The sequence below is a fragment of the Pituophis catenifer genome, unplaced genomic scaffold (genome assembly GCF_029215685.1).
Source record: "Pituophis catenifer annectens isolate HBS135680 unplaced genomic scaffold, rPitCat1.0.hap2 SCAF_1, whole genome shotgun sequence".
NCBI classification, from domain to species: domain Eukaryota; kingdom Metazoa; phylum Chordata; class Lepidosauria; order Squamata; family Colubridae; genus Pituophis; species Pituophis catenifer.
This window is the reverse complement of record NW_027256881.1, coordinates 178026940-178042951: the sequence shown is the minus strand read 5'-3', so window position 1 is coordinate 178042951 and position 16012 is coordinate 178026940. Positions and strand designations below refer to the sequence as shown.

General features: G+C 45.1%; 1 protein-coding gene across 4 annotated transcripts in view; it reads left to right on the top strand.

Annotated features, from left to right (window-relative positions):
* The first annotated feature begins 4635 nt into the window (after positions 1–4635).
* Positions 4636–16012, top strand: part of NRP2 (neuropilin 2) — a 207475-nt gene continuing 196098 nt past the window's right edge. For all 4 annotated transcript variants that reach the window (XM_070933220.1, XM_070933219.1, XM_070933223.1 and 1 more), the window contains exon 1: positions 4636–4959. In XM_070933220.1, the coding sequence (XP_070789321.1) occupies positions 4884–4959 (76 nt within the window). In that variant the 5' untranslated portion in view covers positions 4636–4883. The remainder of the gene's footprint in view (positions 4960–16012) is intronic.

The window sequence follows — 16012 nt, the reverse complement described above, 5'->3', positions numbered from 1 at the left end:
CTCCTGCTGCTTAATTTATTTAATTTAAATTGTTTTAGCTTAGCTTTCTACTACAAGACATCCAAACTGGCTAATGAATGTGAGATACACAGTATGTAAATATAGTAAATGTTCAATAAATGTAAAACAAAAGGGACAATATTCTCCATTACAAAGCAAGTAGGACTGGAGAAAAGCCAGATCTTCGCTGGTGTGCAACCAGGTGTCAGGGGGGTGGGGGGTGGGGAGTGCAACTGCACAAGAGGGAAGGGGAAGTGCAACCATGGAAGTGCCACCAGTTTAGTTTTAGGAAAAACTTTTGCAGCTCTTCAGAAAATTAATTTGAGAACAAGCAATCCTTACGTTTGGCCTAAACTTTAATGTAACCCTTTAATGGTAAATCTTTCTGGATGCTATTGTTAACAAAGCAAAAATCCAATGAAATTAGCATATGGAAATGTGAAAGCATCATTGTGGAGTCTGAATAATCTTTCCCAAAACTGGTACTTTTGCTAAACTGCAGGGTGATCTCTTTTACTCTCTGCAAAAGTTTAGATATTTACATAAAATGCTTTTTTTTTAAGGGACACCATTTTGCACAGGCCTTCGGGATTCTGATAGGATGAAGAGGAGAGGAGAGGAGAGGAGAGGAGAGGCTGGAAGGAACCTTGGAGGTCTTCTAGTCTAGCCCCCTGCTCAAACAGAACCTATACCATCTCAGACAAGTGACTGTCCAGTCTCTTCTTAAAAACCTCCAGTGCTGGAGCGCTCACGATTTCTGAAGGCAAGCTGTTCCACTGGTTAATTGTCCTCACTGTTAGGAAGTTTCTCCATAATTCCAGGTTGCTTCTCTCTTTGACTAGTTTCCATCCATTGTTGTTTGTCCTGCTCTCTGGTGCTTTGGAGAATAATTTGACCCCCTCAAACACTGGAATACTGCTATCATATCACCCCTAATTCTTTTCTTTAGACTAGCCAGACCCAAAACTGCAGCTGTTCTTCATATCGTTTAGTCTCAAGGCCATACTGTACATTAGAAAATAAGAGAAAGATGGGAGAAGAAATTAACGTTTGACTGATAAGCAGCAGTGTAGGGGAAAGTGTGCTCCTTCTGTGTAAATGTTCACAACCAGGGAAAGTTACAGGGTGTTCTGCTTTTTTAACCAAATTTAGAAATTCATCAGACTAAGTAATAGGTACACTAGACATAGTTCCCCATCTCTCTGAATGTAGCATTACAGATTTTGATTCAAAATACTGAAGTGCACACTTGAAATTAAAACAAGAAAATAATGGATATTAATGTATCCTTAGGATAGTCACACATGTTTAAAAAACACAAGAACTATACCGCATCTTCCCCAAAGGTGTTAGATTGCGTTTCTCATCAATTTCAGTTACCTTGGCCAAATATTTTAGTCTAGTAAATCTGGAAAGTGTCAGCTTGGGGAAAGACTAATTTAAGCCATCTGTCTTCCAATCCTTTTTAGAATAGTTGTTGCCATAAAATGAAGGCACACTCTTCCTCAAGATGGGCTCAGCTTCTGGTAACTATCTGGCCATATCGGCATTGTTTTCTTAGCACCAACAGGGAGATAGTTTGCCATTGCCCTCTTCTGGTGATGCTTTTAGACATCATCCCAGTCAACCGTGAGATTTCATGGTGAGGTTTTATGGATAGTCATCAGGTACAAGCACTTGAGCTTTTGAGCACATTGACTCTTCTTGTCATAGCATCATGAAAATGTTTTTTTCTTAATCTGCCAATTTCACCTCCCCTATATCTCTGTCCATTTCTTTTCCTTAGCACTTTTTCATATGACTTCATATCGCTCTTTAGAGATTCAATCAAAACCTTTGGCTTTCCAAGGACATTTCTACTACCCACTCCTCTAGCACAAAGCCAGTGTCTAAGAACTGCAATCAAGGGCCTGGTTTCCCCCTCTTTTGGGGAGGGGGCGAGAGGAAAAGAATTGATCTGTGTGGGTGCAAGCAATTCCAACTCTAGGCTTCAGTTGAAGTCACAGTACTCATTTTGTTCTTGGCATTCAAGAACACTTGAATACCAGTTACCTCCATGTGTCATCAGAAATATGCCTCAATTCAATGGCATTTACTTCCAACCATTTATATAACGACCAGCATTAAAACTTGATTGAATGTCCTGATTGACTTGTACCAGGGGTGAAATTCAAACTTTTTCCCTACTGGTTCTATGGGCGTGGCTTGGTGGGCATGGCAGGGGAAGGATATTGCAAAATCTCCATTCCCACCTGACTCTGGGGCCAGCCAGAGGTGGTATTTGCTGGTATTTACTGGTTCTCCGAACAACTCAAAATTTCCACTCTTGACTTGTACCTATGTGCCAGTTCATAATGACTAGTCTTGTACCTGGCACATCGTTTGTTCAACCTACTTTAGGAATTTTTTCAGAGCCTATGCTCCACTGGCTCATCTGATGAGGATTTCTCTGCAACAATATACTGAATACTGGTGGAAACTGAGCAGCTCAGTCTTATAGGAACTGTGTCAAAGGACCTTTTCTTACTATCCTTTCAAACTGGCCCAGGGAAGCCTACGTATGGAATGCACGTGGGCTTTCAGCAGATGCCTTGGGACTGCTTCCAAAGCAGCTCTTATGAGAAAAGCCAATGTGCTAATAGGCTTCTCATGACTGTTTCCATAACTAGCAGCAGCATCTTGGCATATCCACAGGGTACCATGCCAGACCTTGTCATAAGAATCAGCTGCCATGGTTTTGTTGCACATGTCCTGCCTGCTTGCCCTTCTCCTTACCAGAGACCAGGTAGAAATGTGTATGTGGGGGGGGGGACTGGGCTGCACCCATATCAAAACATTCTGAGATCACTGATGGATGATTTCATGACCACCTCCAGGAGCTCTCATCCAATATTTGCCAACTATGTCTTCTGGGATTTGAAAGAAAACAAAAAAATGTTTCCCAGTCCAGAGCCTACAAAATCTCCCATGAGGTTTCCCATACAAGTATTAAACTGCCCTTATCCTGCTTTTCTTCCAGTCCTAGTGGAGTCAGGTAGATGCTGTGTGTTTTTAGGCACAGGAAGGGGCACAGGGCAGTGTATGATGACCGAGTAAATAAAATTATTTTGATCCAGACTTCGGATGAAAAATGCACAATGCCCATATCATGCCACGGTTTACGTCTGATTTCATCTTGGCAGAGGTAGAAAGCAGGCAAGCCTGCTTTCTCTTACCCAAGCAAAAAATACCAAGTCCATTCTTTTTTTCAACCACCACAAGTTATTTAAACCAATCTCGGTCTGAGGCTGAATCGTTATCATTTTCCCAGGGGTAAATTAATTTACTATGCTGCTGGCAAGATTTATGCCAAAAAAATAAATAAAAATCATTCCGCTATGTTGTAGCGCATAAGGTATCTCCTGCCAGCCTTTTAAGTGTTATTTGTGTCTCTCTCTTTGTGTGGGTGGGTGTTTGGAGCTCAGAACTCCAGTTTATAGTTGGAGAAAGCTGTTAAGCATTGGAGCTATCACCTTCCGCCGACAGCCTGCGTGTATAATATTAAATACCTATCACTTTATGGAGGGATGCAATATGTAGCACGTTCACGCGACCTCCCGAGAGCTGGTGGGGAAAAGCTCCCCCCTCCGTCCCGCCCCCCAAAAAAGCAGCCCCAGCAGTCAAGACGCCCGGCGAGAAAGAGGCCTCCGCGCCGGACTTGTTGCTTCTGCCAAGAGCCGGGCGTGGGCTGCAGCCGAGAAAGTCGGAGCCGGACCGGTGCAGCAGGAAGGGACGGAGAAAGGCTTATGCAGCCTCTGCCGATCGCCGCGCCTTCGCTTACCCCGTTGGATCCCGGCCGAGTTCTGAACGTGGAGTGCGCGGCGCTTCGCGGGCTCGCACCCCCCCCCCCACTCCCCTCTCTCCCCCTCCCTCCCCTGTCGGTGTGTTTTGTTTAAATGAGAAACATAGAAGGGGCGGGCCCTGGGCGAGCGTGTAATCGGATAGCTCTGCCTTTCTGTCTGACATCCACATGCTGCTCTGCCTGAAAAGGCTGCGAGGAAGCCGAGGCGGAGGCAAAGAAAAGGAAGAGCCGCCAACCCCGCACCAGCGTCCGCACAGCTTCAGTCGAGACCCCACGCGTCGGAGGAAGGAGGCGGCGGCGGCGGCGGCGGCGACAGAGCAGCACTCGAGGAGTCGTTCGCGGCGCCGCATCCGGAAAACGCCTCTGGCGTGAAGCTGACCGGCAGCCGCCTTGAGAGCGCGAACTGGCAGCGTGTTGGGATCAGGGAGGGGGGGAAGCAGCCGGGCGCCGCGGGCTGGGAAATCACCACCACCCTTCGCCGGGAGCGCCCTTCGTTGCGCTCTCGCTCTCCGCCGCCAGGCTCGGGCGAGGACTCTGAGGAGGGGGGGGGGGGTGCGCGGCTGGCTGGGTGCGATGCCAAGGCGGCCCGTTTTTTGTTTTTTTTCTTTTTTTTTTTCGGCGGCTTTGCGGAGAACCTCGCCGGTGATGCGGCGCTGAAGGCAACGCGGCTCTGAAGAACGGGGCTCTCTCGCGTGGTCTGGGTGTGCGTGTGTGCGCGGTTCTCCTCCTGCGCTGTGTGTCGCCGGCTGTGCGCGCCTCAGCAGGGCTGCCGGGCGCTTCTTTTTTTTTTTTTTTTTTTGCTGAAACGTCAGGAGTTCCCTCCAGCTCGGCGATCTTTTGGGGAAGTGGGTTTATTGCGGAGCCGAAGGGGTGGAAGCCCCGGGACGGATTTGAAACCTCGGCAGAGGAAATTCTGGGACGGAATCCGCGTTGTCTCGGAGACTTGCGAAAGAAAAATCCCGCTCTCCCTGACCCAGCGCGGCTTGGGAGGAATCGCTCTTTTTTTTCCCCCTCATCAAGGGTTTCTCCATCCTTCCCCGAAATGGATACAGTTCCTCTGCTCTGGGGATTTCTCCTCCTTCGTTTGGCCGGATCGGGAGTTTTGGGGCAAGCGGCAGGTAAGACCTAAGGATCGCCACTTCTATTTTAAAAGACACGTCCATCCTGCCTCTGTCAACCAATTTCTTTCAAGGGAGATGGGGAAGCGACCAATCCGGGGTTACTCAGCCAGATTCTGTTTATATCTACGGCCGTAACTCCGCTCCTTTACAAAAAAACAACTTAAGCTCCACTTGAGTTGGTTGCAAAATGGATGATGACTTTGTAACAAACTGAAAAGTCTGGGGTTGTTTTTAGCTGTGCATGTCACATATGGAATAAATCAAAGATCTAAACATACCACAAAGTCCCCCTTGCTATGTAATTTTTGTGGAGGCGGAGAGAAAATATAACTTCTCCAAATCTGTCCTGTCTTTAACAAAAAGGCATAAATCATTTCTAAATGTGAGATACGTTTCAGATTTACATTTCTAAAATAAGAAAATTCCGACTGGGGTGGTGCTGGAAGGGAGATTCCCTTCTACAAATAGGAAAGTTTGCGTTTTCCAAAGTGAGTGAGTGAGTGGCTTGGATTCGGGAAAGAACAGCCGACCGCATCTTTTCTGCTTGATATCTAAGGAATAGAGTAACCGAGGACGTCCTTTGCATATGTTCCTGCACGTGCACGCACGCGCATACAGGTGTACTTTCTTCCACGGGGAGAAAGAACTTTATACAATTTTGGCTGAAAACCCTTGCAAAACGGTTAGAAACTTTTCTGGATGAATTTACTGGCCGAAAAGGGCTGCAAGGAACAACCGAGGCAATCCATACGGCGCATTTTAAGTCCTCCTGTCTATTTCAAACCGCAGTGAATTGTTTAAAAACATCTATTGCTTCTTTAAAACTCTTCCAGCGTTGTTCCTGAAAGAAAAAGGGAGGCTGGAACTAATCTCTGATTACTGGTGAAGCGGGCGCGCTAAACCCACCCATCCGCCTTAATTACTCCTTTGGAGATATCAGGCGCTCCTTTCCTCTAAATTGGTTACTGAGCGGTCAGTGAAAACTGATAAGGCAGATCAGACCCACAAGCAACAGGGCTGGGGAGGGGAAGAAGAGCCAAGAATCACCAGCTTCGTCCAGCGAAGTAGAGCACCTTAAGATAGTTTCGAAATAACAAGGGCGGGGGCGGGGGCGGGGGCGGGGGCGTCCTGCGCCTTTGAAGCGAAGAGAATACAAATGGTTCGCGGCGCGGTTCCAAATCGATTCTGATTCCATTCGAGGTCTGCTTGGGCGCCGCGCAATTCTGCGCACGGTTCCTGCACTAAAACGTCTCCGGGAGTTACGTAGATTGTCGACCGGCATGCAGGCCGGGTGGCTCCCAACCATCAGGCTAGAATCAGGTTATGGGACGAAGACGGCTTCATTTTGTCGATGAAAGAAACCCGCCGCTCGCTAGGCCTTAGCCGGGCGCCAGGGTTTCTTTTGGCCCGAAAGCTTTCCCCAAGGATGGCAGAGCGCTTTGGCCACAGCCCAGAAAAACCACCCAGCCACACCACAAAGTTCCCGCGTCAAAGCCCGGCACCTCTAAGGGGGGTTGGAAAGCGGGCTCTTTTCCCTCCGGCAACGAGACGGGTGGGCTGCAAGGCAGGGTGGCAGGCGAGACCTCCAAAGGGCTGATCCAAACGAAGCCGCCGGAGAAAGGCTCGCTAGCGTGTCAGTAAGGCGGCGAAGTAAGGAACGTTAAGAGTGATGGGCGGGAGGGTTGCCTCCTTTTTAACGCTCCCTCCCGACCTCCCTCCTCGGTCGGCAGAACGGCAGCGCCCTCAGTCTCGTGCCTGTTCACCGGGAGGAGGGAGAGTCTGAGAGCCCCGGTGCAAAAGGTGGCCCTGGCTACGTTCCCCGGGGCTCGCCGGGGCGGCGCTTCCCGCAGAGTCCAGGGCGTGCTACACGCCGCCACCGCCGCTCTCGCTTTTGGCGACGACGAGCCTTGCGGCAGCGCCCTCCGAAGCGACGGGCAGAGAAACGCCTCGAGTCCCACCAGACGAAGGGGCCTTGCCCTGCCGCCAGTCTCGCCCACTTTTGTGGAGCTTCGGCGCTGCCCCCCCCCCGCCCAAGATCCTATTTAAGCAGCCGGCTAAAAAAATCCCCTCGGGAGTCCGCGCGGCATCCGTGAGTCCCGTCCTCCGGCAATCTTCTCAAGCTAAGTTCCCCGAGGTCAGTTGGGCCAGGCGGTGCCTTCGCTTTGGGCGGCCTGAGGTTTGCGCCCGAGCTTCCCGCGGAAGTCTGACCGAGAGGGCTTGCGAGGGCCGTCCCGTCGCCCGGCCTGGACTGCCTTCCTCCAACGAGCCTCTCCCGCCCTGGTGCCCCTGGCTATTGGACGCCGCACAGCTCTTTAGGGGAAAGAAGCCTCCAAGGCTGGGCGGATCACAAGACCCACAACTATTAGGGAAGGCGAGTGCGGGGCAAAGGCTTGCTGAAGTGCGCTAATGCTGGCCCTGGTTGCGCTGTCTGACTCCCCCTGGCTTCCAAAAGGGACTACCGGGCTACCCAGCCTGGAAGCTGCAGCTGATGGAAATACCCCCCCCGCCCCGCCGCTGCCTGGGAAAATCCGAAGTGGCCGGTGAGAATCAAGGCAAGCCCTTTCAGGTCTGAATCAGGGGTTCTGGTCACTTGTTTCTGCCCATGATAAAAAATCCTCAAATGAAGGAACAAGAAAATAGTCCCCGGGTTTCTGCTAAGTTATTCTTTTGAATAAGAAAAAAAATGGCAAGTGGCGCATTCCTATCAGTTAGATGAGCCCTTAAGGGTAAAGGGTTGGAAGCCTGAGATGAGGGTGAATAATGCCTGACAGCCCTTTGCCTGCTAGAGGACCCTGGAAGGGCCCTTTTCCTTGCAGCCCTGAGCGGACTATAGCTATCTCAGCAGCAGAGGTTGGGGAATCTCCCCAGAGGAAGTTCTTCCCCCTCACCTCCCCAGCCCAGCCTGGTGATTTCAGGGAAATCAGCAACGTGATTGAAGTAATGGAGGGAATAAGGGGCAGAAAGGGTGATGAATGTGTCGTAAATACTGGTTTGTTTCTGAATTCTTGGCACTGGTGCCTTGCTGCAGAGGGTGGCTGCCTTGAAGGCTGCAGCAGCCCTGTGTTGACAGCAGACTGGGTTTTTAAAATCTCATCTCGCCCCAGGTTGAGGCCATAGGAGCTGGGCACTGACAGATGTGTGTTACTGGTGTAGGTTTTTCAGAGAATGCCCCTCTCGTCTCTGCTCTTCTGTAAGCCCTGGGCATCTGTGTAGGCTGAACAACCTATATAGCCTTTTCACTTCCAGGGCTTGGCCATTTTGGCAGCCATTCAGGCAGGAAGAACTGAAATTTCACAAAATAATATACATGGCCTCCTTTGAAGAACAAAAAAACATGCCTCAATTAATTGAACAAATGATGATTGTGCTGGGACATACATTGTGGGGTGTGTGTGGATTTTTAATTTGAATCCTTATTGCTAAATTGAAACAAAAAGTCTTTCCCAACCATCAGAAGTTTCTCTTTGGGGAACTAAGAAGGTTGGGTAGGCTTGTTTACTACTCTTATCAGAAGGAATTTATTCCAACAGCCCTCCTTTTTTTCTCCCCCCATAGCATCTGCATAGGGAGTGCTGTGGATGGGGAAGGAGTGGAGATTTAGCAGGTGGGGTTTGGCAAAAGTAGCTTTTTGGTCCCTCTCAGCTGTTAGGGTTCTGTGAATAAGGAGCTCTTCCATTTTCCTCTGCAGCTGTTGTCTTCTGAAAGTCCCTGCTTGTGCATTTGCAGGATTTGCTGGAAGAACTGCAGATGTAGGATTTTTGCACCCCCCCCCCTGCAATTCGATGATTTAAATTTTCTGGGGACTAGGAGGAGTTGTCCATATTGTTAAATCCCAGTCAGAGCTTGATGGAAACCAAATGGCATTGTTAACAGGTTTAGAAGAAGTAAAAGCCTTGGACTTTTGCCAGTGGGACTGGTGAAACAGTCACGAATGCTGCTTTTCAGTGCTGCTTATGAGTTAAAACATGGCAGCTCAGGAGGGAGATGCATTGGAAGCTCCTCTTTGCCCAATCCCTATGGACATCCTTTTGCAAACTGGGAGAAACAGGCAAGAGGCTGTCCCTGCTTGTAGGGAGAATCATCTCTTTTGCCCCTTGGCATTGATTTGCAATTAAGAGATGCAATTTTCTTACTAATATTTTTTTTAAGCAGGGTTTAACATTTTGAGTAAGAGGCATTGTGGGGGGACAAGAGGCATTTTGGGTTGCTTGCAAAGCCTTTGGGCATTTTTAGAATATTGGAAAACTTTTTCTGATATGATCAAGGTGAAGGACTATGTTGCATGTTATGTTAGCCATCAAGCAGTATGTATGTGTAGTATGTGTAGGAATCTAGACATTGTGGAATCTCACCTTGAACTGTGAGTTGGGTGGCAAATAAATTTGATAAGTAAACAAAACATAGTCTTTGAAGCTAGTTTCAGCAGACTATGGTTAAACAAGCTTACTATAAAATTTGAACTCAGCAAGTTCAGAGAGTTTAAAAGATTTCCAAAAACAGAAAGAATTAGGTAGAATGAAGAATGTCTCCCTCATATTTTATTAGCTTTCTGTTTTGTAAATTTTAAAACGTATCAGGATTTTTCAAGGACTTGTGTTGCGTTAGCTTTGCTGCTGCTGTAAGACTACTGTAAAACGTGTTTAGCATGTCCAGCTGCAGTTTAGCATTTGCTGTGTTCAAGAAAATGATACACAAGTGGCATTAATTATGGGTAACCATGGAATGCAAGGTAGCTGTAGCATTTATGATGCATTTCTTTCCATTATGGGCTTCTATGCTGCTAAATTGTAAGCCCACCGATTTAAGGCTAAATGTAAGAGATACACAGAAATTTTGGTATTATACTCTATATGGGGGTGGGGAGAAGTTGGGGAATGTAGAAGGAGCTCTCTCATTTGGGGACTTGAACCACTCTGGTCTCTTGTCACCCTCAGGAGCAATTTCAGTTGCAAATGAACCTCTGCCTGTTGTTGCTTTTCCCAATGAGGAGGAAATTGTGGCTAATGCTTCATTTCAGCTGATTGATTTCTCCTTAATACCGACATAAAGTTAATAGAGGAGAGCAGAGCTGTGATTAAGCTATATAGCCCCAGTTGCTTGACTTGGTTTGATTGAATCTCTTTTCTTTACAAATATAATCAAATAAATCTGATGCTTCTTTTGGAAGAAGAAAGCTGTTTAATGGTAAAGAGGAGGATGAGAGGGCAACTTGCAGGCCAAGCTGGTTTTAATTCTACAGGCTTTGATACATCCACATCAATGTAGATGAGTTAGGAAGTCATTCCCTAAGGGGGCCTAGTCAAAATAATTCAACATGGGTGCAAATAATTGCTCAATACTCTATAATCACTCCTCAGTATTTCCATAAATGAAGTGAGAATTCAAAGGTTGATTTTCTAGCAATATGAAACTCTAGTTGTGCGTACAGAATTGGGTATGAGAGTGGGAATTATTACAGGTTAGCTAACTTCCTCTACAGTTAGTACAGATGGAAGGCACAGCAAGAACATAGTGTATCTGCCTAGGTAAAGTTGAGTACTTAAAATGTTGTATTTTCCTTATCCAGAAGAAATAGGAGCAAGATTTGAGTTTTGCATTCTGTCTCTTATACAAGTAGTCCACAGTTTTCTTATGTTCTAATCTTAACCTAGATTACTTCTCAGAGAGAGAAGTGGGTGAGTGAATCTTCTCTCTAGAGCCATTTAATCCTTGCCCTTTGGGCTCATTCCTCCAATTAGTTCTTGTAATAGGGAGGACATCTGCTGGTTTAGGGCATCAGGTACAAGCTATGAGAAACTCATATGCTGTACTCAATAGGGTAACTTTGCTGGCAGAATTTGTGAGGTTCATCTTTAGTTTCTAAACTTGAGAGGGGACTGCCAAGCTTCTGAAGATCAAAACGCCATATAACCAAAAAGCCTGTTTTTTTTTTTTTTTTGTTTTTTTTGCTTTTATTTACTCAGGCAATGAATTTTTAAAATGCTTTTCAAAGCAGTTTACGGGTAGGACTCTTGCACTTTGCTATCAGTAAAACAAGCCCATTAAATCAATTTTAGTCAAAGAATGAACCAGCTTTAATCAAATGCAATTAAAAAAAAAACCTATGCCAATTCCAAAACATTATTTAATCAACCCAATTACTAAATATGATAAAAATTGACGATGGAAACCCAGACAATAGAAACGGGAGGAAGCAGGGCTGCTGGAGGAAATATTCAGATTCTGTCTTGGTCTGATTCTAATACAGCTTCCTTTGTCCAAATATATCCCTTTTTTTCATTTTGTTTGATTATTTGTTTTTCTGAATAATTGCTCTATAACCATATTGGCCAAAAATCCACAGTAAGGCAGCTGACCTTGAAAAAGGCTAAATAGGATTAGGGCTGGTTAATATTTCGGTAGGACATTACTAGCAAATTTCTGGGCTCACCTAAACTGTGTTTTTATATACTAAAATGTCTCCAAAAGAAAGTATTGACAAACCACTCTTGTATGGTTGCCAATCTTGTATGATTGCATAGATGTCTATGCCATCTCCAGGTTGAGCTTCACTGAGAAAGTCTTTATCTTCCCCTAAGGAGGTTCAGGCTTGGCAATTTCTAAGCCAGGGTAGTTAACAATCCAGCTACAAAGGAGACCCAGGTGACAAGACTCCCTCACCCCCATTTTCTCTTAGAACGAAAATGTTGTGGATGGTGTTTTGATTTGAAACAGCTTAGAGTTTTAAATGTACTTATCAAGACATGCATATGATTGTGGGGACAGGAGAAGAAACATTGTACCAAGGACTCTTCCAAAGTTTGCTAGGAAGAAAAATAAACAAATAGTTAGCCTTTGTCATTATGGAAATGTAAAATGTTTTGCTTGGAAAATAGTAAAATCATAATTGACTAGATGGTATTTATATATATATATTTAAAGCTTGAGGTTTTTTTAGTAAGTAAAAAAGGTCAGTCAAGGCCAGGTTTGCTAGGATTATCTAATAGTGGGAGGTGATGCCATTTGTGAAAATGCAATCTCAGCATCAAAGATACAACCCCCTTTCTTCTGTGTGGGCTTTTTCTGTTAATTGATTATGTTCAGTATTTTATTAGTCACATTGAAGCACAAAAGCAGTCATGTTGATCCACAAGGGAGAAAAAACAACAACAAATCCATACCGAGACCCTCTTCACTGGAACAGTTGAAGATTTATATCACCTTTCCTGGTGAAGGCTTCTTGGAAATTTGAAAGCTTGCAACTTTATTTCAATCATCTCCTGATAATAATAAAGACATTATCTCAAAATGAGTTAAGAAATAGTGCCTGCAGAAAGCTGCCCAGGAAAGCAAAATGGCTTAGTGATTCAAATCAAGGAGCCAGGCTCTATGTGTGTAAAGGCGAACAGAAATCCTCACTTGGAAAAAGCTCTATAGTCACTAGATGCTGTGCAAGAAAAATCCTTCCTTCCTTCCTTCCTTCCTTCCTTCCTTCCTTCCTTCCTTCCTTCCTTCCTTCCTTCCTTCCTTCCTTCCTTCCTCCCTCCCTCCCTCCCTCCCTCCCTCCCTCCCTCCCTCCCTCCCCCTTGGTATCCTTGGAATTCTCAAAATAATTCAATGGGGGTTTTTTTTGGTGAAACATTAATTATTCATCTTCAATATGCATTTTCATTCTGGCTGAAAAGGAGTAGACTCTCCACTCTTCCAGTTAGCAAGAAATTCAGGACACATGAATTTGGGCATGCATGTTCTTTTTGAAGAAGCCTATGACCAAAAGGACTACTAGGAGAGGGATGTGAATGAATTGCTGACGTTTCTTCCTCTACAGCCCCATGGAAACACAGTTGGTGGACAAGGAATAGAATGATAGCAATAAGATTTACCGGTATATACTGCTTCACAGTGCTTTACAGTCCTCTCTAAGCAGTTTACAGTCAGCATATTGCCCCCAACAATCTGGCTCAGTGGTGAAATCTGGCCGGATCTATCTGGCTCACACAAACCGGTAGCACTGGTGGCGGGAGGCTCCGCCCCCCCCTGGGACATCATTACATCCCATTTTTACCCTCTGTGCATGTGCAGAAGGCTCTGCGCATGTGCAGAAGAGGCGTGCATGCATTCCCGTGCGCGAACCAGTAGCAAAGGTAAGTGGATTTCACCGCTGATCTGGTTCCTCATTTTACCCACCATGGAAGGATGGAAGGCTGAGTCAACCTTGAGACGATCAGAATTGAATTCCTGGCAGTGGAATGCAAAGTTAGCCTGCATTCTAACCACAGCACCATCATGGCTCTGATAACATGCATTCTCTTCTAGCATCCACCCTCACCTACATGAAGTTTCTTGGAGGCAAGAAGAGTTATGAAAAGTGGCTTTTTGTTGTTGTTAAAGGAAGTTCAGAGTGGGTACTGCACAGTAATTTTTCAACCAGGCACAGCCTAAGTCCACAGGCATGTTGCTTCAGTAGTCCTGCATAGTAAGTGCCTACTCAGTGATTTGTTTTGTGGGTCTTCTAAATTCAAGATCTAGAAGTGCAGGGATTTTCCCAAAGAGCTAGTTACGATAAATGTAATACTGGGAATCTGGAGGCTTGATTAGTCTCTCTGTTGACTGAGAGATGACTGTTCCTATACAGCCCTTTCTCAGGAGTCTTGAGCTGGTCTTGGTCTCTGGGGGAAGCAAGGAAGGAAGGAAACCAATAATGAGTAGCCAGGATTCCTGTGAATCACTATGGACAGCAGGAATCAAGAATGAGTTTGCTGTAAACTAATGCTAAGAAGAGAAGTTGCGCTTAAGATAGGGTGACACATGGGCAATTGTATTAATAATCTCCATGAGAGTGAGTAGACTTTCCAGCCTTTTCCAGCATAGGAATGAGTACCTAATAAATTATATGTGGCCCTTAGATGATTTTTTTATTTATTGTCCCCATCCCCCTCTTCATTTGCCAGCTGTTTTCCACTGCCCCTCCCTCCCTCCCTCCTATTTGGAACAACCTGTCTGAAAAGGTTTGAGCGATATAAAAAAAGCTTAAACTAAAAAGTATATGCATGGTGTTAGTTAAGACTTATGGATGAACTTTACATAACCTTGAAGTTAAAAAAATCTAATGGAATTGATCCATTTGCTTTTTAAATTGCACTATGTTCAACTTTTCTTTGTCCTCCTGCAACATGGAATGGGCTGAGTGTTTGTTTTCTTTTGTCAATATGTACAACTGGTTTGGAATACTGGACACCATGACACAAATATGTAGACATGGGTGCTCTCTGATGTGATTTTCTCCAGAAGACTTGGAGACATCTGGAGGACTTATTTGGAATTATTTAATTTATTACCTATTGCATTTTTAAGCTGGGTCTTCTGCTCCCCCCCCCCCAAATCGCCTTTTGTCACACTCCATTTTTTCTCCTGTTATTTCAAAAGTAAATGAGGCCTTATTATTTTTTCTAAGTTCTTAAACAACTGTATTGATTTTAGATCTATAAACCAACCCATCTGCATTGGGGCTATAAATGTATATCTAATGAGAAAGCCAGCTTAGACTAGTGGTTAAGGCACCAGGCTAGAAACTGGGAGACTGTGAGTTCTAGTTCCCCCTTAGTCATGAAAGCCAGCTGAATGACCTTTGACCAGTCACTCACCTCCAGCTCAATTCACCTCACAGGGTTGTTGTTCTGGGGAAAACAGGAGGAAGAAGGAACATTAGATATGTTTGCTGCCTTAAGTTGTTTATAAAAAAAATAAGGTGGGATAAAGGTAAAGGTTCCCCTCGCACATATGTGCTAGTCGTACTGGCATTAGCCTCTATGTAGGGTGCTCATCTTCATTTCAAAGCTGAAGAGCCAGCGCTGTCCGAAGATGTCTCCGTGGTCATGTGGCCAGCATGACTAAACGCCAAAGGCGCACGGAACACTGTTATCTTCCCACCAAGGGTGGTCCCTATTTTTCTACTTGCATTTTTTACGTGCTTTTGAACTGCTAGGTTGGGAGAAGCTGGAACAAGTAATGGGAGCTCACCCTGTTATGCGGCATTAGGGATTTGAACTGCTGAACTGCCAACCTTTCGATCAACAAGCTCAGCAGCTTAGCCACTGAGCCACCGCATCCCCAAGATGGGATATAAATAAATAAAAATAAATAATGGAATATAAGGTAGGGTTCATATAATTTCTCTCAATCTGTTGCCTCCATTATACATAAAATGTGTATAATGTTCAGGGCCATATTTTGGGGAGAATCTACTAGTGATTCTACCAGCAAGCTCTTATTACTCACCAAAATAATTCATTTTATGCAAAGTGCATTCTCCTTGTTTATAGATATTTCTCTTTGAAATACAATCTGTATTTCTTAGCTATTTTTGTTGCTTTATCTCCTGAGAAATCCAAAGTTTAAAAATAGATTGTGATGATAACATTTTGCAAAAAAGCACACTGCCAAAACTTCCCTATAAGGCTGATAACCAGGCTATGAGCTCCTTTTGCCATAGCAGATGGCACTACCTAGTTGACTGGGCCTAATCTGAAAAAAATGAAGCGGGGTCAGATCTGATTATCCCAGACCTGGATGGGAGTCTACTAAGAAATCCCCACACTATAGATTAGCCTAAAGTGAAAAAAATTCCAAAAGTAGAGAATGACAAACTATTATTATTGCCAAGAAATCTGCACAGCAGCATTCATATAGTCACTAGAGGTGAGCATCTCTTTAGATTCAAAGACAAAATGTGCTTAGGGAACACATATTCCGTCTGCAGTTACTTAAAGCAACTGTGTCCTTTCCTGGGATGCACACATTTGGTTTAAGGAGTTGCAGGTGCATGCTTGCATCAAAGCACTTTTTGTCTTTGAATCCAAAGTCCTTTCACAGCTCTAGTAGTCATCAAGTTTGACTGGGAAGAGGCTTTACCTTTTACCTCCTGAGTTTAAGGTAGACGTTCCAGCAAAGTTTGTTGTCCTGGTCTCCAATAATGCAGAAATAATCATGATAGCTTTTTCCCCCATAGATAACAAATGGGGCTTTCAGTTGAAGAAATTGAGAAGATGTTGACAAAAGAAGGGGCAAAAGT